Source organism: Triturus cristatus, chromosome 7 (assembly GCF_964204655.1).
Source record: "Triturus cristatus chromosome 7, aTriCri1.1, whole genome shotgun sequence".
Lineage (NCBI taxonomy): Eukaryota > Metazoa > Chordata > Amphibia > Caudata > Salamandridae > Triturus > Triturus cristatus.
In genome coordinates, this window is record NC_140590.1 from 1,835,083,298 (window position 1) to 1,835,110,450 (window position 27,153).

At 42.7% G+C, this 27,153-nt stretch overlaps 1 protein-coding gene across 2 annotated transcripts in view; it reads right to left on the reverse strand.

Annotated features, from left to right (window-relative positions):
- Window positions 1-27,153, reverse strand: part of LOC146813353 (transient receptor potential cation channel subfamily V member 6-like) — a 183,755-nt gene that overhangs the window by 42,174 nt on the left and 114,428 nt on the right. For both annotated transcript variants that reach the window (XM_085620166.1, XM_085620167.1), the window contains exons 4-7: window positions 17,798-17,938; window positions 12,946-13,044; window positions 8,999-9,159; window positions 7,977-8,123 (exon numbers count right to left, since the gene is read on the reverse strand). In XM_085620166.1, coding sequence (XP_085476292.1) covers window positions 7,977-8,123; window positions 8,999-9,159; window positions 12,946-13,044; window positions 17,798-17,938 — 548 coding nt within the window. The remainder of the gene's footprint in view (window positions 1-7,976; window positions 8,124-8,998; window positions 9,160-12,945; window positions 13,045-17,797; window positions 17,939-27,153) is intronic.

Consider the following 27,153-nt stretch of genomic DNA (forward strand, 5'->3'; position numbering starts at 1 on the left):
GTTGATGGTGGATTTATGGATCTTGGGTAAGAAGTAAATGGTTGCCGTGATGGGATGATCAGTTTTCAAATATAGATATTCTTCCAAATCAATGAGATCTCTCTCTTTCCAGGCCAAAAGTTTCTTGTGATATTCATCTGTCCAATTCATAATCGGATTTTTTGTAAGTTTCTCATAATGTTCCTCATTGTTTAATTGTCTGTTGGCTTCTTTGATGTAGTCGTCACAATTTTGAATGACGATGTTACCGCCTTTATCTGAGGCTTTAATGATGATGTTTTGATCATCTCGTAATTCTTGTAATGCCTTGTGTTCATCAGAAGTGAGGTTCCACGTCTTTCTCTTATTTATTTGCTTTTTTGTAGATGACATAGGGCAATTGGTGGACATTTTGTTGATCTCCTCCACCATAATTTCCTGAAATAAATCAATTTTATTGCCTGGAGGAAGTTGTGGGCAAAAAGTTGATCGAATTTTGGAACCATTGTTTCCTCCTCTGTTGGTTTCAAGACCCGTAATATGACAATATTGTAAGTCAGATGTAAGAGAAGGATTACTAGCCTCTGCTTGTGTATGAAGTTCGGTTTGTAGTGAAGTTGCTACTCTGAGGGCTGGAATGTCTTTAATACTCAAGGATGAAATGATTTGGCTTGTCATCGGTGTTGGGGATGGTTGGAAGTGTCTTTCTTCAAAATATTTTTTGAGTTTGATTTTACGGCAAAACTTGTACAGATCAATGCGTATATTGGCCAAGTCCATATCTTTATTAGGACAAAAAGATAAGCCTTTATTTAGCAGTGAGGTTTGTGCTTGATTGAGAATTTTATTGGAAAGGTTGACAATCAAATTAAGATTTTGTAATTTCAGTTTTGCTTTGCCCTTCCTCTTCCTCTTTTGGATCTTGCCCCCTCTCCTGGTTCTTCGTTTGGGGGTTGTGATCGTCCTCTCCCCCGTGGTGGTCCTCGACCACGTCCTCTTTGCCGCGTTATCATTTGCATGAGACGCATTTCCCCGGAAAAATCCAGACTAGAGGCGGCTTGTTCCTCATCTGCTGAGCTTACCTCAGAGCTCTCTGCTGACACAGGTGTTTCGTGTCCACTGTATTTGTCCATGACTGAACGGTTTCTGTACGTATCAAATTTTCTGGCGAAAGTATAAATTCGGCCATTTATGTAGTCTAATCTGTCCCTATTAAATTTATTGGCTTTACGTTTTATATATATATATATATTATCTACTGGCGGTTGCCAGTAGATAGTTATAGTTAGGACCGTGTTTCCATAGGAAATCCGCAACATTCTATTTGGAATAACTTTGGTGCCGGTTGACGAATCCTCGCGAAATTTTCAAAATAGGTGGGGCGCTCCGCTCCGCTCCTACCCTGAAAGTCTCGGGGGGATTCGTCAAGCGGGGGCTGAGAAAAAAGGGGGGTCCCAAAACGCGTTTTTCCCATGCAATTTTCCATAGGGACCTTTAGTCCCAGGTACAGCCCGAACGGCTGAACAGAATTACTTGAAATTTGCCAGAGAGGTAGTCCTCAGGTCAGGGATGTGCCTTTTGCAGGTCTGGTGTCAATCTGTTCAGTAGTTCCTGAGAAAATCAAAAGTAAAATCATATATATATGTGGGCGGAGCCTAACCACACATCTCATCCTGAGATCTGATTTGCTGTCAGCACTTCATCCAAGAAGTGTTGGCAGCCATCTTGGGACCAATATACATGATAGCACCTCATTTAAAAGTATTGCAGTTAATAGAAGGTTTTAAGACTTTAGTTACATTATAAATCATTTGTTGATGGTACCATACTCATTTTAGGAATTGTGGTATGTTCTAAGGTGATTTCACCATGTGAAAAAGCCTTCTGCTGGGATATCATGATTGAGAGAAAAATATTTTGTCATGCTTTTCCCACAGAGGTTTGGAAGGTGATCTATAAGCTAAACTGAGAGCTTATTTTCTGTATATTCACATTATCTTTCTCAGTCATGTGAGAATGAAGTCTGACATTCTCAGTAAAACATGTACATCCAACAAGGGCAGAGACTGTCAGTTGATTCCTTTGTGTTCTACTGCAGCTTCCCAGAGTGTTCCAAAGAACAACTAGAGCGCTAACAGTCCTACTTTTGATAAACGTATGGCACACCTGAAGCCATCTTGCTTGGATTAAAGTGGTAACTCTTAAAACATTTAATTTAAAAAGGAACAAAATGAGGGGGTTCATTTTTCCATAAAAAGTATGATTAGTGCTGCAGAAAGAAAAATTAGGGCACATTTTGAGTGACTTCTCAAATCCTCTTCTATTTCATTAAAAAATTCTGACATGCAGACTGAAACATGCACTTTCAATACCAGCAGCAGTTTTCCCTGGTGAGCAGTAGCTTTACTACAGTGATCTAATGAGCAAAAAGAGTGCTAACATTCTGAATTTATGGCAAATGTGTGACACATCTGAATGCCTTTGGAATCAAAGTAAAAAACTGAAAGTATTTCCTACTGAGGAGACTGCAGTAAATGAGGAAATTAGGAAACTTCATAACAAATAAGTCTGCCAAGATGGCCACCAGAGACAAAAGAGCCCAAATGTAGCCCAAATATCACCCAGATGTAGCCCAAGTATAGCCCAATGACAGAATGTCCCAGAGTGTTCTTAAAAACAACTAGAGCGCTTACTGTCTTCATTATGACAAAAGTATGGCACACCTGAAGCCATCTTGATTGGAATAAACTGGTAACACTTAAAACATTTAATTTAAAAAGGAACACAATGAGGGGGTTCATTTTGCCATAGAAATTATGATTAATGCTGAAGAAAGAAAATGAGGGCACATTTTGAGTGACTTCTCAAATCCTCTTCTATTTCATTAAAAAATTCTGACATGCAGACTGAAACATGCACTTTTAATACCAGGAGCAGACTTCCATGGTGAACAGTAGTTTTACTACAGCGATCTAATGACCAACTAGAGTGCTAACATTCAGAATTTATGGCAAATGTGTGACATATCTGAATACCTTCATGATGGAATCAAAGTAAAAAACTGAAAGCATTTCCTACTGAGGAGACTGCAGTACATGAGGAAATTAGGAAACTTCATAACAAATAAATCTCCCAAGATGGCCAACGGAGACAAAAGAGCCCAAATGTAGCCCAAAATCACCCAGATGTAGCCCAAATATAGCCCAATGACAGAAGTGTGCAAAACACTTATTATTTTGTGTTTTTGCAGTGTTATATAGTGCAGACTTGTGAGGTATTGGAGTGCTTTACATGAGCATTGGTTACATCACACAAGAACAAATTCATTTTGGTTGTAGACATGGGGAGACTAAGTGATTTGACCAGAATCACAGAATGTCGAGCTGAAGCAGAATCTTTAACCTGGTTCCCCAGTTGCAAAGTCCGCAGTTCTGGAAGTAACACCACATCCTCTCCCTTAAGTGCAGCATTTAATCAAGTGGTCAACTGGATAAAAAAACATAAAGGTAACAAATAATTTAAAAGTGCTTTCTCGCTATTTGAAAACTCGGAAAATATGTCCTTATTTTAGTCTTTTAGAGCACTAACCATAGTTTTGATGCCAATAAGACCCTCTCATATATGTAATTTCTAAAGGAAATGCTCTAGGTATTACAGTTTTGATTACATCAAGATGACGTCAGGCGTTCCACACTTTTGTAATAAATATAGAATGTTAGCAATCTAGTTGTTCATTAGGATACTGTTGAGAGGCAGAGGCCAGGGGCACGGACTCTGACAATTGAAGGCAGGTAGGAGGGTGCAAAGGCAACAATTTAACCACACTGAGCAGGCAGGAAGGGCCGTGGCAGCACAACAGACTATGGAGGGCAGTGGAAAGGGGGGCAGGGGCAACAAACCAACAATACAGGACTTGCAAGAGAGGCTGTGGCAATGTAATAGACCATTGTGGGCAGAAGGAAGAGCCAAGGGTAGTACAACCATACATGCCAACAGACCCGATTCAGCCAGGAAACGTCCAATGTTTTTAAGCTCAAATGGGCTTTATTTTATCTGTCTCCTGTCTACAATCTCCTCTTTTTCAATGTAACTCAAAGGGGAAAAACAATACCCCAGTTTTTTTTCAAAATCTCCCTCTTACCAAGTTCAAAATGTTCGCAAGTATGGTACATTGGATCATGGAAGGAAATGGGGTAGGGACATGGACTTGGATAACAGAGGACAGGAGGGACATGGAGAGGTGCACCAAACTGACCCTGCAGGGCAGGCATCAGGGTTTGCAGCAGCACAATACACCACACAGGGCATGCGGGACGGGAGTGCAGCACAACAATCCATAGAAAGCAAGAGGGAGGGGACAGGACCATGCACATGGACAACAGAGAACAGAGGGGCAAGAGGCAATGGTAGCTAGCTGACCATAATGGACAGACAGGAGAGAAAGCTGCAGCATAACAGACCATAAAGGGCAGGAGGGATGGATCAGGGGCATTACAATGGAACAGACAAGCCAGGAGGGAGGGAGTAGGGGTCTGCACATGTAAACAGAGGGCTGGGGGCAAGGGGGCAGGGCAGGAGCAGCAAGATAGCCATGGAGGTCAGGCAGGATGGGCACTAGAAGCAAGACACACCATGAAGAGCAACAGTGAGACTGTGATGGCATACACACAGACCATGGAGGGAAGGTGGGAGGGGTTCTGGGGCAGCTAACTGACCACACAGGGAAGGTGGGAGGGGCCATGGCAGCACAGAAGACCATGCATGGCAAGTGGGAGGGTTAGTGGTAGCACAATGGCTATGATGGGCAAGAAGGAGGGTGCAGGGGCATGCACAAAGGAAGATGGAGGATAGAAGGGACCTGTGCACAGACAAAGTTCAGGGGAAGGGGCCTCACAACAGACCGCACGGGGCAGGCAGGAGGAGCAGTTGCAGCACAACAGACCAGGGAGGGCAGAAGGGTGTGGCAGTACAATGGACCATGTAGGGCAGGAGGAAGAGGATAGGGGCATGGCATGTGGACAGGCAGGTTGGAGGTGGCAGGGACAGGTTACAGTCATCTGACAATGCTAGGCAGGTGGGAGGGGAGTGGCAGCTCAACAGAACACTCAGAGTAGATAGGAGTGGCAGGTCCATGGAACATGGTGGGCAAAAAGGATGGAGCAGGGGCATACACAAAGACATCGGAGGGCAGGGGGAAGGAGAATAGGGGCAGCAAGCTAAGCACAGAGTTTAAGCAGGAGGTCAATGATGGGGCATAGAATTGGGCAATGGAGGGCAGGAGGAGTGGACTGGTACATCATACTAAATTGAGGGCAGTGGCAGCACATCAGACCATGCATGGCAGGAGGGAGGAGGCTAGTTCATGGATTCACACAACAGAGGATAGGGAGGAGGGGGATGGGGCAGCAAGCTAACTGTTCAGAGAAGGCGGGTATTAGGAACTTTATTGTTTTTAAAACGTGTGTCTGTGCGAACTACTTAAAATATGAACAAGTATGCAGCATAATCTCACTTTTATTCAGGAAGAAGAGGACGTTTGTGACTGTGACTCCGGGCTCACTTGGCAGAAACACCCCCTGACCCTCCACCCCCTATCGCAAAATGTAATGCCCGTGAAAAGGGTAGGTAAACACAGTGTTATATAGAACATAGTCCTAAAAGCACGATTGAAAATGAAAACTAGATATAGTGTATGGTATAAACTATGCACCAAAAAGTGTGATTTAAGATGAACCGGGCGTGAAATATAATATGCAATACATTGTGCGCAATGACAGATTCATTGGAGAGCGCAAGATAGCACAGGCACTAGCGCGTGCTATGCAATATGCGCCTTGGAGTGTAATATGCACAGGGCAGTGTTGTTTTACCTAACTAGTCTCTAAAGTTGTAATATAAAATATGTGCTGGGGAGTGTAACGTTGCATATGCACTGTGACAAAGATATGGATCCCAGATTGTAATATGTATGGCATAGCACTGTGCGTTATAACATAGGCATCGAGGAAGGCACGTTAGATGGGGCAATATAACCCGTGCGAAGACAAGTGTGGCATGACATATTCACGGGGTGGTGTTACATGCACATGGGCTAGAGAGTGTCATAGCATATGCACTAGCTAGTGGAATACAACACAGAGGTGTGTGGCACTCAGCAGGCAATGGTGGGTGTAACACAGCATTGGGCTCTGCCAGGAGTGCGCTGTGACTCTCAAGTGATGTTCGTCCCCTTTCCAGAGAGTAAAATAAAAAGTATTACACATCCGGCAGTGGATGTGTGTTTTATTAACCGTGAGGGGGGTTTCTTGCATAGTTTTGGTTGAATTTTTGTCGAATCCCCTTTGAATGGCTTGGTGTGCATGTGTATTAAATGTGCCCGTCAATAGCTACCCATGTTTGTATAAATAAACGACAAGGGTGTCTACCGGAATTAGGCACGGTAGGGCATCAGACATGTCAGAGCTTCACTAGTGGTGTAAATACATTCCACGTGGATTCATTGTATGCATAGTCGCCTTTTAAAGATTATCACGTAAATCGTCATGGTGATAGGTACGTACGGTTTGTCCAGCATGTCCTAGGTGTGTCTATAAATATATATTTTTAAAAAATAATAAAAAACAGTGGCCGGCCCTGGGGATTGGGGTCAAAAAAATATAATTAGGAGACAGGCCCTGGGGGATGGGGTCATCAGGGCCAATAAATTAGAATAAGAAGGGGAACCACACAGCCCCCCTTCTTAAAAAATTAAAATAAATAAAAGACTGGCATCGTACCGGAGGCCACGCCCCCTCCTTGCAGCACTCTGCAAACGCGCCCCCTGGCGAGTTGTAAGTTGGGGAATTAATTCCTCTTCCATACTGAGGGTCCCTGAGGGCCAACTAGCCCAACAGGCCTCTCCAGTATGCGCCAGGGAGCTGCGCTGCAGACAGGTGTTCTGAGGCCAAGCCCCTTTTTACACCTCTCTGCAACGCAGCTCTGTGGCGCTTACTGGAGGTACCTAGTGGTCTAGTTTGACCCTAGGGACCCTTAGGATTCAAGGGGACTTAATCTCTCAACTTAGGACAGCCACAGGGCGCATTTACACAGTGGTGAAGGGAGGGGACGGGGCCTGAGGTGACGTTTCCAAACACGCACTATGGCACGTTTTAAATTGGGGATATAATTTTCCTTCAATACTGAGGGCCCCTGGGGGCTAACTAGCCCACCAAGTGCTTCCAGTAAGCGCCACTGAGCTGCATTGCAGAGAGGTGGTCCAGGCCGTGCCACTTTTCACACTTCTCTGCAACGCAGCTCTGTGGCACTTACTGGAGGTACCTAGTGGGCTAGTTGGACCCTAGGGACCCTCAGGATTCAAATGAACTTAATCTCCCAACTAAAAACGGACACAGGGCGTGTTTACACAGTTGTGAAGGGAGGGGACGGGGCCTGAGTTAACGTGTGCAAAAACGCCCTGTGGCCTGTTTTAAGAGGTAGTTTTAATCCCCCTCATCAGTGATGTCATGAGTGATGTCACTGACCATGTCATGAGTGATGTAATATGTGACGTCATCAGCAGTGCATTGCGGGCGCGTGAGTTATAGTTAGCTGAACTAACTATAACGGGGGAATTTCAATGGTTTTGTACAAGTGAAAAGTCCAGCTAACTATAACACCCCTGAAACCTATGGTTTTTTTCAGTGAATTTCTGAGGTTTTTTAAATGCTAATTCCTAACTATAACGTGCCTGAAACCTATGTTTTTTTCTGTGAATATATATATATATATAGATATATATATATATATATATATATATACATATATATATATATATATATATATATATATATATCTTCTACTCCAGCCTCCCCTCCAAGCCAACCCCTCTGCCCCTGCTAGACCACCACTATTCTGGCATCAATGTGGCCCTTGGTCACATAAGAGACCAACCATTTTGTACCCTGGGAATATTTTTGTGAGTAGCCATGCATTAGATAATATTCTTACAACCAGGGTACCTCTTTCTTTTTTGAAGATGTCACAAGCTCCAAGACAGACTGATGCTCCCCCCACAGGTCAATTTCTGTGAGGTCATACAGTGTGCATGTGATGGGGCCCAAAGCCCACTGCACCTGCTTCCTTTTCTGTATCAGGTGCTGGAACATCTGGAAAAAAATGAAGGTCAGAGTTAAGAGTGAGGGGTGATGGGTGGGCCAGAAACAACATACAAAATTAGCATCTTTTGGATCCAGATCTCATGAATAGCCTTTGAAATTTGCACCTGATTAAGGGATCTCCTGAAACATTGCTGTAATGGAAAACCATCAGACCCCCTGGATATTCATGATCACCATATGTAGTAGTATGTATTGTTTAATACTTAGAGACAAATGGCATCATGCTTCCAGAAGAAGAAAACATATCCACACGCAAAGTGTCAGGGTACCATGAAGCTTAACTGTTACTGTTAACCATTTTGAGGGCGATTGTCAGAGAAGCAAAGACTTCACAGTGGCCACAGGTGGTGCAAGAAAGATTGGTGATATTTTTCTCTCCTGTAAATGATGAGAAATGTCTGTGTTGGCCACAAGAGAGTTTCACTAAAACTGAGAGTGAACGGGGACAGTCTGCAATACTTATGGAGCAGACGTAGTGCATTTCTAATTAAAATGTAGACATTGAATTTAATGAGACTTCCACATGCCCGCTTATTCTGTCTCCCTTCAAACAAATAGTCCACAGAGTATCTGTGTAATGTGGCGTACACTAACTTACTTCTCTGGAGAGTTAATGAGTTGAACTAATGAAAAGCGAGCAATTAAAAATGGTATGAGGTAGAGGATGTCATCAGACTCTATATTAACACAGGTTATTTGTTGACTTAATATATATATATGTATATGTATGCGTCAATAAGAAATATTGAAAACAACTACTACGTAGCCAACATTTTAATTGGACAAATGAATTATTGTGTTCAGTTATTGAGCATTATTGCTATCAGTGTTAATAATGCAAATGAGCGCATTAGCATACTCACCACAGTGTTACCCTCATAAGCAGCCATCTTGAATGGGGTGAGGCCCTTGTGATTCAGCGTCTGGTCCAGACACCCCTTGTCGTAAGACTGAATGAGGTCATAGATCTGGCATGCAAAGATTTTGTAGGGCTGTAAGGTCAGGACATGGAGTACGGTGTTCCCTGTTAGGGATCAATGGAGAAAATTCTTCGGTCAGCAGGAGGATGCCTGGCTTAGAATATGGACAAATCATAGTCTAAATAGTATCAGATGTAGCATCAATCCTTGGAGCACATTGAGTCTCCAGGTTGTTGGGCATCTTTCCCTGCCTGCGACATTACAGATATACTCTGTGGTTTCTCATAGCAGTCCTCTTGCAAGGTGCGCCTGTAGCACTGAAACACCTCCCTAAACATATTAGAAATGTCTCTGATGTAGGAGGTGGAGGTTAGATATATTACTGTCAAAAAGGATGTTTCTGTAGTTCATGTACCAAAATCTCCAGACATGCCTGTTGGTAATTATTATAAAGGACTGTAATCCCTATAATATTTTCCAGAGGTTCTACATCATGTATAACTCTGCATTTAGGTTTTTAGCTCTTGCCAGCAGCAAGAGAGTGAGAGCAGCAGTGTAGGTGAGAGTGCAATGTATTAACAGAGTGGGCCTGATTCACAAAGGTAAACTTACACTTTTGTGTAAGTTAACATTTGTTTGGAACACACAAAACTGCATTTTAGTCAGAGGTTTACGGGCGTGGGGACTCCTCAGTCAAGGTGAGAACTACGCACATAAAAAGATGTTGCATCCAGTGTGAGGAAGGTAGGTGATTTTTGCCACACTCCTCTTGAGGTTCTGTAATTCTCGAGTCTGACTCCATTTTGTTCTATGCCACCATTTTGTGTTGCCCTCACGTAGGCCTGTGAAGGTAGCCTGGCGAATAAAGTGGCCTGGCCTTCTTAGTTCATGTATACATTAACTAGGTTTCTTTTTGACTCTGAAATGAACTGTAAGAAACTGACCTCTGCACCTGAAACTGACCTTGCAAAGCCAATTTCCCTGATCGATCTCTGTCTGAGATTGCCAATCAATGTTCAGGACATCGTTAACTTTTAGTTTCCTTGCACATGCCTTATCTTGTTCAGCATCTGTTACCGTTTCTTTTTTATGTTTCTTCATTACATGGGTTATGCTTTCAATTATAGGTTTGTTCGGCTTGTGGAGATTGAATTTGGGACATTCCTAATAATTAACTTTTGGGTTGGGATACTGTAAATTGAGTTTTTGTTAAGTGACACTTTGTTTGAAAATTAACTTTATTGGCTAGAATTTTGTGCAGTGGGTGTACATTTATAATGTTAATATTGGGTATAAAAGGAGACGTCTCGCCTTAGTAAAATGAGCAGTCTCCTGATAATTTACACCGTGATGTATTTCTAGGATCACTGTTCCTAGCTGCAGCTAATAAACTTGGTCTCTGATGCCATCCAGAAGTATTCCGTGTCTCTGTATACCAAGACAGGTGAACTCGAAGATCTTAGGCGTGCCCCTGACGCCGCTGGGTTAAACCCCGGTTCTTCACTCTCTGGGACTTAACAAGGCTCCATCACTTCAAGATGGCTTCCAATGTCAATCCACACTTCTGCCCTCTACACATATATTTGTGGAAAGTATGGAATGAAACTGGGAAAGCCCCTCTACTATGGAGGTGCCAGGGTGGGACACGGTTTCACAGAGGTGAATTTAAATACCATGTAAGGGTGAGCTCCTAGCGAAACTGTCTGTCCATTCCCACCTCACAATACCAAGCATCAAGCCTGTAAAAAGACCACAGCAATATCTAAAGGACACTTGGACACACATTTGGGGGGTTTTGAATGAAGAAGTAAAGGCAGCAAACAAAGGCAGAGTGTCTGCTAATCCACCACTTGTGTAACACCTGTACACCACTCAACCATCTCATAGCCTGTGGCAGGATACAATTAATTTATTGCTTTAGGTGCAAATGCGAGAAATAATTATTCCATTCTTATACCACATATTCAACTTTGTGCAAATACACAAAAAAGTGCACTCAATTACACTTTATTACTAATGTGTTAGTTATAGCACCTTTAAAGATGTTAACAACCATTAGCACATCGAAAGTACCTATTGACTATGTCAATGCTTCACCCCCCAGACAGCTGAAATGCCTGCGCATGCATAGGCGGCCATCTTAGAATTGTGTTTCATAAAGCTCAATAAAAGCCATTCGAAATATCAGCAAATCCAATAATTCTTCCTTGTGACAATGTTATTTTTCACAGTTTTATACAGCGTCAACTCTAATTAAAGGCATTGGATCATTTTACATGAACACCAGTTATTTCGTTGTCATTTTTAGGTCTCGCCTGAGCCAGCGCATGTGCTGACTCAAGTGAGACATTTAGCAAGCGGGTTTTAAAAGTGCTACCCAGAGGCAGCCAGCCACAAGCTTGCTGTTACGCGCACAAGCGCGCGCAGCCGGCAGCTTTCAAGGCGCCATCTGGACCCTGATTACTTACACTTTTGCCGCTCGCGTGTTTGCTGTCGCGAGGGGCGCGTGCACCCATGCTTTCACTTTTGCCGTCTTGTTAAGGTTGGTTTACCTGAAATTACCACAAACATTGCCTGCAGCAAACAAATGCATGTAACTTTTCAATGTTTATTAACTTAATTATGAAGGGGTGGAGTATGTTCATGTGAGCTGTTCAATGGTTATTCAGGAAGCATATATCTTATCTCGTCCCCATGCAAGCGCATTCCCCTCTGACCTGTCTGCCTGAAGGAGCCGTGCTCGGGTGTGCGCAAGTGTGGCTTAGGAAGTACGGCTTAGCCTATTTCTACCCCTAAACGTCGTTTGGCTTGACCTCAGTCTTGTGTGAGAGTGACATAACAGGCTAGTCCTGCTGGAGAATTTTTAGCAGCCATCCTTGCCCAAAAGGCTCCGTTAAGGAACTCCTCCCCGGCACCTTAACAAACTGAAACACGGGAATAGCGAAAGCCTAACTGATTTTCTAGTCTGTACAAAGGTTAATCTTTATTTCCTGTCGCACGGTTGTATTTCCTGAAATGAAAGCGCGTGTTTTTAAGTTTCTTGTATGTAACCGCTTCCCTTGTTTAACAAGCATTGGCATAGCCAATAGGTCTCTCTTTTGGGACCTTATAAGTGTTTAGCCATGCAACAGTTGATGTTGTTGCACAAAGGATATTGTGCTGCATAACTAAACACTTATAAGGTCCCAAAAGTGAGACCTATTGGCTATGCCAATGCTTGTTATATAGTTTGAACTTAACCCAAAGAAATTGGGGCACTTTACATGAACACCAGTTACATTACATTCATGTTTTTATTAGGCACAGGGAGATTAAATGATTTGGCCAGAACCATAGGTTCCAAAGTTGGCAAATCTGGCCATAACACCACATCCTCTCGCCACATCTAATGGCTTTGACAATGCATTTTCCTCCAGATGGCTGGGATTTACATACACGCATTGGTAGCCATTTTTTAACAGTGTTTCAAAAAGCTCAATAAAAGCCTCTCCAGAAAGGATGCTCTACATTTACATGGATGCACGTATACTAAAAGAAAACGATGCCTGATAGTCATTGTGTATGTGCACATGTAGACAGCCTGCCATCTTGGAAATGTGTTTCCTAAAGCTTAGGAAAATATTCCAAGATGGCCACCGGGCTTGCACGGGTTGAACTCTCAGAGTTACTTCAGAATACAATGAAGTTACTTTTGCACTATTTTGTTCTAACTAACTCTTACCCTTACTGTTTGATCTTAATCCACCTATAATGACCTGGTGCCCCATGATCTATAGAGCTGATGTAGTGAAGGTATGCTCTTTCTAGATGCACAAATCAGGTGACAGATTACATTTTACTAACACCCTGATATGCAATTGACAATACTTGTGGCTTTGTATTAGACGTACCTAGGGAATCCTGTGCTCGAATATTAGCCCCACTTTCAATAATCAGTCGTACAATTTCTTCATTTTCCACACAGGCGGCAAAGAACAGTATGTGCTCTCCTAGAATCATGAGACAAAACAGAAAAGAGAAGCATACAATTGTCATAAAATTGGCACTGAAGAATAGGGGAAGTGTAGAAAAGACTGGAGATGGTTAGGGATTCAGAACAGAGAGGAGGTTAACAGTACAAATAGAGGATGTCCGAGTAGGAGAGTTCTTTGTATACACTGATAAATAATGACTAATAAATCGCACAATGAAAACTAAAGCAGCAGTGAACAGGGGATTACTCTTCACTTGTATTTCACTTTTAGATTTATAGTAGCTTACATCAACATAAACCCATATCAAGTGCCACATTGCATGTACTCAACCTATTTCATTAGTTGTTCTATAGTGCCCAAGCTCCCTTGGCACCTACAGGGCACTTTTTGGTGAAAGGTTTACAAAGGGGGGGGGGGGTTATAGAAGACACTGAATGTTGGACTATACAGGTTTTTCCAGAAGCTTTTGATGGAAAGCTGGGATTTTATTAACTTGGAAACCTAAACGAGTTTCCATCCTCTGTCACTCTGCCAATTTTGGCACCAAAATAAATACATAAACAGCAAATCCTTAACAAGGACTTCAATACCCATGCATGTTCACATTTGCTAAGCACACTCCACAGTGTAAAACCAAATTCTACTAGTTGATTTCATCCTCCTTCATGCCAGTTGTTTTTTGATTTTCCCCAAATAAGTGTTCTCAGAGCAACTTCAGTCTCAACGTAGAGAAACTTCTCAGTTCTTTCACCCTTCCTAAAGCAGTGACTTACAAGATTCAACCAGCATGGTTCCTCACTGTCCAACCTCTCTCCTCTTCACACTACAGTAGGAACAAAAAACATTTTTATAGAATTAATAGATACTTGGACATGGCCAAGGCCTGCAATGTGGCCTGATTAGCAGCGGTGCTCCAATCCATGACTTCTGAGCTAGTGTGACTAATGCTACCTGAAGTCTTATTTTAGCTCCTAGAATGAGTAAAGTGGTGTGGACAGCAGTCCAACCACAATGATATTCTCTGAAACCCCTCACCAAGGCATCCTTTGTATAGCCGCAGTCAGGAGCTCTCTTTCGCCAGTTGCATGTGTTGAAACTGGACAATCATTTCAGACCCTGGTGAGTGATCCTCTGAAGTAAAAGCCTTTCAGGGGAATCCATTTGCAGACCTGCCACCTGTTTCCAAGTAGACTGTGTGAAGTGTGTGTAGAAGTCTTTCACCACTTAATTTCCAAGAGAACCGAAGCTCCACTACCTTTTAAAACAACTAAACATGAGGACATGATCCAGTCCTGGGGTGCAGCCCTCTTGATCTCCACTCCACAGCCTAAGAGTAAGATCAAAAGTAAGTGGAGCTGCTGTGTATAAGTCAAAAGAAAAATGGAACACTGGTGGCCCACCATCTAGCAAACACAGCAGGCAGCCATTACAATCAAGGACTACCACAACCATTGCAATCTGCTTGAACACATACTTAGAAGCTGAGACACCCCCAGGGACTTTCCAACCTAAATGGCTTGTAGAATGGCAAACTTAATCTACTTTTTATAGGATCCTGCAAGAATCACTTTACTCTGGTCCTTTCAGCGAACAACAGCTAGTATGAAAGATATGTGTGGCCTCTTAATTCTATTTGTCTGATATTGACTCTTCGGGATATATGTGCCCACATGCATGACTGCTTCTCAACTAACTAAATAGAGCAATTCACCTGCTAAAGTCATATATGAGACTCCTGGAGCAGCTGAACATGTAGTCTTCAAGACCCTGGTGCTACATTGAAGAAGCCTGTGTAAAATACCATGGGACTAGTAATATAAACCTTGCACAGGTCTCCGGCGATACACACATCTCAGCTGTTGCAACATTATGCACAAAAAGTTGGCAGCTAGTTACAATAACTGAACATAATTAATCTCCCTTGCTTTATTTCAGCATGTCTGCCAGATTACGAACTGGTCAGCACTGTAATTAGTGATTGCAGTGTACCATAAGTAGATATTGCACCTACAACATACGCTATGAACTGCAACTACACTCTGCACGATTCTCTGCATATCAGAATTGTACTGCATGTGGCTTCCATGTACACCTTTGTTTCCTACTACAGAAATCCCTAGCATTGGGAAGGCAGTACACTCAATATTTGAAAAGGGCAGAATTTATGGGGGGAAAAAAAGAATAAAATACAAGTGTCATAAGAGCTACAGCTGATGCTTCAGTCCTTGGCTGTCCAATAAAATAGAAAAAAGGGACAGATTTAACGATGGACATGATTGTAATGCAGTTTATGGCTTTTCATGAATCTGCACAACACACACACACCAACCCACATCTCATGCAGGTGGAAATTACCAGCATATGGAAGGACTTCCTAGAAATTACTGGCAGAGCGGCGGAAACAGAATTAAGAGTCAGGTGATTGAGTATACCAATTCAAAGCGGCAAAGTCAAGTCAATCAGACTAGGATTAAAAGTATTGCTTTGCAAAGGGAGGGCATCAACCTTGAAGATAGTAAGAGGATAAAAAATCTAGGGATTTTTGGTCAACATGATGGAGAGGAAGATGGTGTGAATTCTTACATATCATTTTTGGAGACTTAGATCTCCATACTTTAAGACTAACCCTCGCCAGGGGCTTCCAAATTGAAAAAGCACACAGGATATCTCCACACAAGCCAAATCCTGTGAAATTTCCCAAGGCCTGTAAAACGAATCCTGCCTCACATGAAGGAGACAACAAATGTTGTGTGGGAAGGATCAAAAATAGGCATTTTGCAGGATTATTGTTAGGATACTATTCACCAGCTCAAGTAATTCTTAACAGTAAAAGAAATGTTGAGGCATACGTACATGTCTTTTGTAGGGCCTTCAGAATTGAGGGTAACATGCCTAGGTAAACCAATGCTTATTTATGAGCCTTTATCACTGAAGACCCTATTTGCAAACACTACAGAGTCTGAAACTGAATTGATAAGAAATATTTGAACTGATAAGAAAATAATTAATGTTTTGCCAAAAGTATTGATCCAAATGTTATAGAGATCATATTTTGCATGACTGCATGATTTCCTTTGTATTGAGCTTGCCATCACTCTTGTAATTGGTATGGTGTTATAAAACCATACATCAGAATTCTCATATTAACCCACACCCTATGAATGAATTTAAGGAGTTTCCCATTAAAAGAGGATAATTCACCTTCTGAAAAAAAAAAATTCTACACTACTGCCAAAAATGTAAGGATTTTTTTTTTTTTTTTAGGCCACCAAAATTGGTATTCAGGAAGATGTCTTGAAGAGAAACCAATGGGTGGAACATTTTACCTGCTCACCATCTCTCAAAAAGAAAAATGGACTCAGAAGGATGATGGATGGCTCGTCACAAGACCGAAGAGCGAAGGGGTGGAGATATGTTCAATTTTTATGTATGGACCAAGCGCAGATATCATGGAATTCTGGGTTGCACTAAACAAGAAAATGTTGGATGAAGTTAGCAAGACTGGTTGTCAGTCTGTGCAGTAACTGTAATCGTCCCATGGATTGAGCATTAGACAATCCTCCTGAAAATTCAGTTCATCCTGATCACACTGAGAGATTCACAATTTATGTAAATCTCATGACGTGAAACATAGATTGAGTTTTTTTTGTCTATTTGGGTGGGGTATTTACATTTTATTTGCACCCAATCACAGTCTCTCTAGTACAGACTACATTTATTGATTGATGCCTCTCATCTAGCAGCAGTCTCAAAATCGATCCCACACTTGTTTCAAGTTATGCTGGTACAGAAATGGCGACGGACTACCCATGCAAAAAAATGGGATAATGTATGAAAAAACTAATACGGTAAAAACATTTTTTAGATCAAATCTGCCATTAACATCTTTCTGAAAAAAAATGAGGAAACTTGTTCTTCACCTGTTAATGCCTGAGATGTCCATAAAGCCACTATTATGGATTAATAATAAATATTATGAGTACAAAGAACTGAGAAAGCAATACATACTAAACACCCTAAAAAATAAAACAAGACCATTAGTAATTGTACATCACCCCATAAAAAACAGAAGGAACCGAGTGGATGCACTGAGATCATAATCTTTCATCAATGGCTAGGTGGGTGTTGGAAAGTAAGGAATCCCTGCAATATACAGTGCTCCCACAACTGCACTTTGTAAACTGTGATTGCAAGAGTAATCAATAAAAGGACCTCTTCGCCAGAGGTAGCACAACTGAGAAGCACTTCAATTATAATTGCAGGGGCAAGCACGCCCTCAAATATAATTCCTTTTAGACTTTGGGTATCAATGTCTTTAAGTTGTAGGAAATTCAAGCAAATAGACACTGGACTAAGCCAGGCTGTGTGGCTAAAATAACACAATACACCCAGATCAAATTGTTTATAGAAAGAAAAATTCAATAAAGTCATTTTAGTAACCTTTAATGTTATATTCGTATAGGATGAAACAATTATTTCTGATACTAAAAATGACATGAAGGTCTTTTAAAGTTGAGTGGGGCAGGATCACTGCCATAAATCAGTGGGGCTCCTGCCCCACCAAAGTTGTGATTACCCCACTCCAGTTAGAGTTGAAGAACCTCTGGGTTAACACCAATGCAGTCTCCAGTTGCTGCACCCATTGTAACCCCTGGCAAGGTGGTCCATGACTCTGTAAGGCACTACTGACCAATAAAACTTACAAAATAAATATAGAACGTAAGGTAAAGAATAGATTTTGAGAATGAAATAATTTGAACATTGTTACCAAAATAGAAACGTTTTTGGTGTCCGTATTTGAAGAAGGTTCCTGTGGCTCGCGGGGTTGACACATCTGCTCCTCTTTTAACAAGCTCCTTTACCATGTTCACGTTCTGGTTCACCACCGCAATGTGGAGGGCAGTCAGACCTGAAAGCCACAAATAAAACAAAACATTCAATAGCCTCAGAACACCAAGAGTTTGATTGCATATAAGAACAAAGTGTGAGAAGTAATATAAAGGTACACAATGCCTTGTCAAAAAGGCTGCCAAAAAGCAGATTTCTGTTACTAATGCTACATGCAGGGGCTATCTAATATCATCCACATAGTCCCCAGGCATCTCTTATTCAATTGTTCATATATGTTGATTACACACAACTACTAATGAAGGCAGATGCGGTAGCTCCACACCTGCATCTGGCATAACTCAGGAGAGGCACTCCAGTACAAATCGAATATTAGCTAGTAAATCAAAGTGTCTGACAATCTTCAAATTCATCAATTCAATACTTTATTCAACAATTAAGTTGTAAAAGTGATAAAACAATATACATAAAATTTCAACACATTTTTACATTTATGAATCGAAATATAAAAAGCATAAAATGAAATGACAGAATGCTTGGATACATTGACGAACCAACCAATATATATAACAATCTGGTCAATTTCCTCTAAGAATTACTTTGACATTTGATCAATTTAGACCAGATGGCCCACGCCCACTTGATGTATTTTGCCATTGCAATAGAAATTGTCGGGCTTGGATCAGTTGACAAAATTCTCATGGCTACCACGTAATTTCGGGTTCCCAACAATCGGCAAACAGGTAATACCCATTTCTTGCGTGGAACGGTATAGAGCGGACAAAAGAGGACAAAATGGCTCATAGATTCATGCTTGTCTAAACATTTTGGGCATCTGCTTTCCGACCCCATTACCCAATGAGATGTAAATGATCGCACCGGAAGTGTGCCTATCCTGAACTGGATAAAAAATTTGCGATCAGAAGGAACTTCTATTAGGCCCCAATACAATTCCAGTCTGGTGTCGGATTTGAACTCCAGAAATCTGCCAGTTAGAGTAGATGAGCACCCTTTAATATATAATTCTAAGCCAATCATCTCCCAATAGCTATTTTTCAAAAAGTCTTTTGAAGGGAAGTCTGCATTAGAGGGGTCATCCCAAAGATCTCTCAATCCCATACGATATAGTAATGTTTTTAGAGATTTCAGCCATTCGATCCTATGAGATGAATCTTTTTCTATGATGTCCTTTAGTCCCATTGCATAATGGCTAAGCTCATCGGTTGTCCATACCCTGCGCCAATATAACAAAGGACGCAGATAAGCAACGTCCTGCAAAGATTTTAAACCAAGATCTCGAAAAAGGGGTAACAAAGGGGTGCTCTGGGGGACACCAACAGCTTTCCGAATATACTCCTTTTCCATAGTATTCAAACGCTGTGGGTTTTTGCCATACCCCCACAGCTCAGACCCGTATAGAGCCGAGCTGCGGATCTTCATCGTATATATCTCTAAAAATGGCTCCATTGGCTGTGACTGCGAGGCTTTAAACCGTTTCATTAGAATACCAGACTGTTGCTGGTATTTTAATGTCGAAAGTTCTATATGATTATTCCAGTGCATATTTTTCTGCAATGTTACTCCCAGATACGTAAATGCATCGACCTGTTCTAGATAGGATCCATTCATAAGGATTGCACCTTTGAATGGTCTATACATTTTATTGGGTCTGGGGCCGTTGAGCACCATGAACTTAGTCTTTGCGACATTGATTTCCAGTCCACGCGATAGACAAAACTCTTCGAAGCGCCGCAAGGTTAGCTGGAGGCCAATCGGAGTTTTTGAAACCAGTAAAGTGTCATCCGCAAACATGAGGACCGGGACACGAACCCCAGCCAGAGCTGGGGCGTCCGTTGGGACCCTAGAGAGGAACTCTGCCACCCCGTTGACGAAGAGTGAGAACAGGGTAGGTGCCAAGACACAACCCTGCCGCACACCCCTCTCAACGGGGAAAGGTTCGGTAACCTCTCCGGGTTTACCCCAGCGTACCCGAGCGAAATTGTCCTCATGTAAGCGGACGACAAGTGCCAGCAACTCCGGTGCCATACCCAGCTCCTTGAGTACTTGCCACAGTTTGTCACGCGGGACCAAATCAAATGCCGCCCGCAGGTCGACAAATACTGCATACAAGACACCTTTATCTAAAACCACTGTCCTCCAATACAGCATTAGAAATCTAAAAACCTGGTCAATAGTACTGGTCTTGGGGCGAAAACCAGCCTGTAGAGGACTCAGGATATTTGCATCCTCCATCCAAGACTGGATTTTCCCCAACACCAGCCGTCCAATAATTTTTTGTATGGCATCTATTAAGCTAATAGGCCTGTAGTTGCTAGCCAAAGCCTTGTCACCTTTTTTGTATATAGGGACTATTTCAGCGCCTTTCCACGATTGTGGTATTGCCATACCCTGAGCGATGGCATTGGCCAGGTAGGCAATGTAAAGGCGCCATCTCTGTCTATCATATACAAACACGTCTACAGGGACTAGGTCCATACCTGGAGCCCGGCCTAGATTTACCGTATCAAGAGCTCTGTCAACCTCTTTAACACTAAAAGGCGATTCGCTATAAAAAATGGATTCATATACAAACTGACTGTCATCAGTATCCTTAGCATACTGGCTTTTAAAAAACTTTATCCAATCATCCTGGGGAACAGAATTATGTGGACTTTCTATAACTTCCCCCCTTTTCCACTTAAATACGTCCCAGAACTTCTTTTGGTTCTTTCCGCTACACGCGATCTTAAGGTCTTGCCATTCACTCTCCTCCCACTCCTTTCTGGCATTCCATAATACCCTCTTATAGTTACTCCTTGCCTGCTTTATTTTGCTCAGATCCTTAGATTTGAGCGCAATTCCTAGTTCTTTCCGTGTTTGCTGACAATTATTATTAAACCAATTCTCTTGTTTTTTTTTGTGGGATCGTTTTGCTAAAGTTTTTTCACAAAAGTAACTTTTAAGTTTGGCAAAGAACGTAGTATGTATATTCTCTACAGTTATATCAGATTGGGTAATATTACAATCCGTCCCTATTAATAACAGCACCTCATCCAAACTACTTTCTATTTTCTCGACGAGATCGGGTTGCTGTACAACTTTTTCCCACTTCAGGTGACGTTCGTCATTTGTAAGCCGAACAGGCATACCTTCCGTGACATTTGCATTAACCATACATTCTCCCAAGCCTGATCTAAAGTAGGCTACTAGTGGGTTATGGTCACTTTCAATTCGAGGTTTTACCATCATATCCTCGAGACCATACCACATCCCGAGATGGACCAAGATATAATCTATAGTGCTAGACCTAACACCAGTATCAAAGGTTTTACACCTTGTTCTGTCAGAGGGTGTCCTACCATTTGCCGCCCTCAGTTGGTTGGTCAGACAGAACCCCTTTAGGTGTAAGGCAGCCTCAGTCCACTTGCTTACTATTTTAGTCTCGAGCTGCGGGATACCCCATCTTATATCCTCCTCTTCCGATAAATGCAAGTCCTGGTGACCCAACGGTTCGAAGGTCGTGTTGAAGTCACCTGCTACTAGTGGGAATATTTTAGTAGATCTTGATTCAATAAGAGAGTTAAGTGCGGTTACCACCTCCGACTTTTTACCCCCCGGCTATCCTCTAGCATAAACATTATAAATGTCTATGCACGAGTTTGATGGGAAATTTACTCTTATGCCTAGGATATCATTATGCTGGTATTGGAAAGGATGTATTTTGCACTTTAGAGTTTGTTTAATCCATATGACCAAACCACCTACTGGACGGCCCTTTGGCTTTTTGACTGCAGGGACATAAAAATTCAAATAGCCCTTCCTGAACACTGGCTCTACCGACCATGTCTCCTGGAAGAGGCAGATATCATGGTCATCAATGAAATCAGACCATAATGGTGACGCTAATTTGGATCCTATACCAGCCACATTCCAGGATAAAAATGTTGTGCATCCTGCAGTGCCCAGGATTCCTTTAGATTGACCTATATTCGTAACAGATGGCATTACAGCTGGTATGTCCTGTCCAGACATAAGGCATGGGACTTGCTCTACATCTCTAATGATGTCACTTGTTATAACAATCATATTTGAATCACTGTCAACTCTAGGGTTCACCGTTCTCAACATCTCAACCATTTTATTTCCCTGGGCTGTCCCAAGGGCTACGTACTCCTTTTCAAGACTGGAGCAACCACTGTTGCACTTCTGTCAATCACAATCAGACAGACCAGACAACACATCATATCGATTAAAGGACCTAATGTCCCCCATTGATTGACCCATGCGCATATCTTTCCTTCCAGATGGCTTTAACAAAGGTTGGGGTGATGGAGCGTAGAAGTAAGATAGTGGCGCTGTTCTAACTGGGGATGAAATGTCAGCAATCTGGGACCATCCACAAATATAGTCAACACAGTGTTTATCTCTAAAATTGATTATGACGCAGTCGCCCTTAATTGTCTTAGGTTTGCTGCCCACCCAATTTACCCTCCTGGCAAATAGGATTTCAGCTCGCATATTGCCCGGCAATGGCCGTTTAGTGTTGAGCCAAAATATACATTTGTTTTTTAAGGCCCAGTATGTTTCCCTAGTGCCATTTGCCAAGGGTGGGACACCAGTCAAAACGACTACATATGGGGCAGCCTCGGGGGGGAGATGTATATCAATCAAATCTGAGGGGGGCTGGGCCAGGGATTGTGCCTGCGCGGACTGTTCGACATTATTTGTTGAGGTGGATAAAGTTCTATTTGTTCCACCATCAGCTGGATTAGATTTTTGGTTAATTTTTTCGTTTTGGTGGTTGACTTCTTCCACTGTGTCGCATTGTTCTGTTGGCCTTTGTGTTTCGGTATTTGCAGCAACATTGACCTTAACTTGGGTGTTCTTAGTGCAATTGGATTTACAGCATCCAGTTTGGTCATTGGCACATCCCAGTTGACTATTCTGGCCACTTCCGTCAACACGTTGCCGCGCCGAAGACCATGCCAGTTCCATACACACAAGTCTGCTTTCGATTGACCCTAGTCTTTCGTAAATAGGAGCACATGCGTTTTTTAAAATTGTGTCCAATTTTTTCCAAAAAGCTTTGTCTCCCTGGTTCACGGGGTTACCCCCCTCGAGTATCGGTGAATTTTGTCTTCCTTCTCTTATAGTAGTTTCAGGGCATAAAGCAGAATCTGATCCTGAGCCAACCATAGGACCAGGATTCGCCTTTTTGGCTGCCGTAGACTGTTGGCCGCCTCTGCGCTTGTTTTTCCCGGTTAGGCCTGTATACTGTTTAGCACAACCCCCGTTGGCGCTACTTGCTGAGCGGGTCTTGATAGTTGTCAAAGGCTTAGATTGTGATACGGCAGTATCTACAGTTGACCCTTCCACCGTGGCACCCAACGTTTCAGGTAGGGGGGGAGAGGATACTATAGTTGCGCTGTTACACAGTTCCATCGCAGGGGATATTAGCCCCGCAGATGTCGGGGTATCGTGGGTGTGACACGGTGGGGATCTGGAGCTCGCGATAGTTCCCAATGACGATCTCTTGTCACATAAAATATCAAGAGACAGTCTTTTTTCTGTTAACTCTATGTCCTTAGCCAGAACTGACTGGACACGTACGAGAAAGTTATCAAGGGTTCCCATTAAGGCACCTCCTGTTGAACCCGAGGGCATGCCTTCTCTATTACCAGGCTTATTCATTGTATACTACGAATAAATTGGCCACAAGGCCCACTGGTTAGATGGATCCAAAGACCCCAGCAAGCGCGGTCTCACCTTTTAGATTTTCTTCCTCAGATGTTAGGGGGTGGGCCCGGCCCGGCCTCGATCGGTCACGGACGGGCTCAGACGGGCCCGCCCTTGGCCCGGGCTTCGCGCCGGCTTCGTTCCGCGCGCGTTCCGCTAGCGCGACGTAAGTGGTTGGTATATATCCAATCAGGTACAACAAGGGGGAGGGCCAGGGAAGAGGACCCAGCTGCGCCGATGCAACTCCAGGCGCTGAGGGAGCTGGTCCTCGCAGTCCCACCCTCCTCCGATTCCGATGGTCAAGTGGCGTTATGGCAGCAGCAGCGGACAGGTCAGTGTTCGAAGGACACGGAGTTCTTCTGAAGCCACGAGTTTAAATCCCCCGAACGGCGCCCGCGAAGCGGGGGCCGTGAGTTGTTGCACGGGTCAAGGGGGAGGGCCAGGGAAGAGGACCCAGCTGCGCCGATGCAACTCCAGGCGCTGAGGGAGCTGGTCCTCGCAGTCCCACCCTCCTCCGATTCCGATGGTCAGGTGGCGTTATGGCAGCAGCAGCGGACAGGTCAATTGTTCCCTACTTTTATTACTTCAATTAAATTAATGTGTTCAGAGTTCAATCCATGGAACAAACTTCATAAACGCCAAATACGTGTTTCACAGCCTAAAACTTCTTTTCCAAGGCTGCTTAAAAAAATGCTTTTAAATTCTAGCACGTCATGTATGAAAAGAATATGCAATAGAAACAAATTGATTATTCATCATTTTTAGTAGGATAGGTATATGTATCAGCATAAAGGGACAATAAGCACGGAGATCCCTTACCTGCAAGCATCTAAAAGGAAACCTTATCACGGGTTCCTTTACTTAAGACAATTAAACTTCAGAGCCAAAAAACAATATATATCTTTTTAATGTATGGAATATAAATTGTTAGGCAGCACACACACTCACCCCATTGTATATCATCGATGAATGAATGAATGAATGAATGAATGATCATGGTCTTATGAAGCGCACAGCTGCTCAGAGGAGTACCTTGGTACTAAATACTAATGAATCAGAGATGATGAATTATGCTTGAACAAAAGGAGTTTTTTCCTCAACAAAGACTTTGTGGTTAGGGTACTGTAGTGAGGATATGGACACACCTGCGGACATTGCTAAGTTAGCATACGTTAGTATATGCTTGGTCGCCATTTTGCCGTTTTTGCTCACGTTACTACATGCCACATTCGTCGTAAACACTTTGCTTGCTCACTTTCACATGAGAACTGTCTGCATTTCATATATTTAGTTGAATACTCTGCTCCTCGTCTGTACAGCGTGTTCAAGGTCGAAGAACAATGAGCTCTGTTGATTTGCTTAGGTCAGTCTCACGTCCCTAGCCATAACATAGAACACAGCTGCAAACCTGGAAATCTGGTACTTTTAATATTGCCCTGCATGCATATTAACTCACTTGGAGAAACTCTTTCCAGGATAGAAGAGCTGGGCTCTTCCGGCGATGTAAATTCCTGCATCTGAACTCGGAGGCATGGGGTCCCCCTGACAAAGCCTGGAGGTCTTCTATATTTATAATAAAATAGCTTCTAGCACGGGGAGGGTGACAAGGCGCTATAGTCCTGTTTCCACCATCAATATAATATTATTTCCCCTTTTGTTCTATATGGAATTGTAACACTGCTGATTTGTTTGATCTTATGCATATTGCTGCTAGTATTGGCTAGTGTACTGCATTGTAGAGCATGTTAGTTAAAATAAACATTTTAAACTATTCCTTGACTCTATTTACTCATGTTGTGGACAAGTACGAGAGTTTGAACGAAAGAGTGTTCTTATTCCCACGTATCCTGAGAGGGACAGAGTAGCATAATCTAGGATGTCTAATCGTTAGTAGCTTCGCTGTAGCACGGAGAACGAATGAGACACTATAGCTGTCGGATTGGCATTCTGGGTACAGAGGTGGGTATTTTAGTACACCACTACACACCGAGGTCCTGGCTTCCTGCGCATAGTTCTGTGTATGTGCAGAATCTCTGCAACAGTACAAAGCTCAAATGGGAGCTTGATCCAAGCAAGAGCAGTCAAAGAAGAGAAAGAGTGACCGCCCCATCTGACTTGTCATTCCCTCTGAGCTACAGCCAAGGCCTCATGAGACGAGCGCAGCTCTCGGACTGGAGCAAACATTGAGGCCCTGAACTAAAACAAAGCCCTGTGAGTCAGTACCAGAAGCTTGTAGAGAATTCTTATTTATCAGAATCCATTAAAGAGAGTTCACATGAGGAGATACTGATGTTCTAAAGGGAAGTATTAGAATAAGCTGAGAAGCTGCATTCTGCACAATCAGGATTCTCCTAATCAACTAATACAGAATGTCCAGATATAAAACATCGCCATCATTAAGGCACGGACAACTGTCTTCCTAGCAGTCAAAGGAAGAAAGTGCCTGAAGCAGTCCAAAGCAGGTTTTCAGCAAAGCAGACATTTGTGGCTGAGAAGATGAACGACGGTCAAATTTCACCTCAAGATTTTTAACCAATGCTGAAGGAGAAGGCGGAGACATGGCTCTATCGGGCAACCAGTTTTACCACCTATCAATATGAAATGGCCCAAATAGAAGGGTCTCCGTCCATGTTACACATCGGGTGCTTGTGTCGCATCCATTCAAAGACTGCATGAAGACAAGACTTAAATACACCGCAACCCACATCCACTCCTTATTAAAGTGGAATATAGAATCTGTGTGTTGTCCACATAGGAGATCACTGTAGCACCAAAAGCTTCCACCGGATTTGCCAAAGGCACCAGAAAGACATTACAAAGGGTAGGGCTCAATGCCCTGGGGCACAACTATCAAAAGATACTTTGAGCCTGAGGACAAAGGGGCTAGCTGCACTAATTGACCTCTACTATCACGAAAGGATTTGAACAAATGATAGTCCCCCAGCCCAAAGGACTGCAGAGGTTGAAGAAGCAAATTATGCGACACAGTATCAAATGCCGCAGAAAGATCCAACAAAATCCATGCCAGTTTTATCCCCAAGTTCAACCAACATTTGACATGTGAAAACACTTCCAGTAGAGTGGTTTCGGTGCTGGCTAAAGCCAGACTGACTGGGGTTCAGAAGCTCATTAGATTGCAAATAATTTGAAACTGATTAAATATTGATTTCTCCAAAATCTTGGCAAAGGCTGACAACAGAGGTATAGGTCTAAAGTTGGCTAAGACACTAGGATCAGCAGGATGTTTTTAAGTACAGGAAGCAGTTTAGCCTGCTTCTATCCTAGAGGAACTGTGACATTGGATGGTGGAACATCTGCAATGGGATTATGACCTTGAGAAAGCTCACAGGGAGGCACTTCCAGCGGGAAAAACAACTGTCGACTGAACAAAGTGTACAAAAAACATAAAAGTACAAGTGGTTACCATAAGAATTTCATACACACGTCTAATATATTGGAGATATTAAAACCACAGAACCAAAGTATTGGCAAGTTCAACATGCATCAGTCTGCTCAATTGACTCTTTTTATTCACAGTAA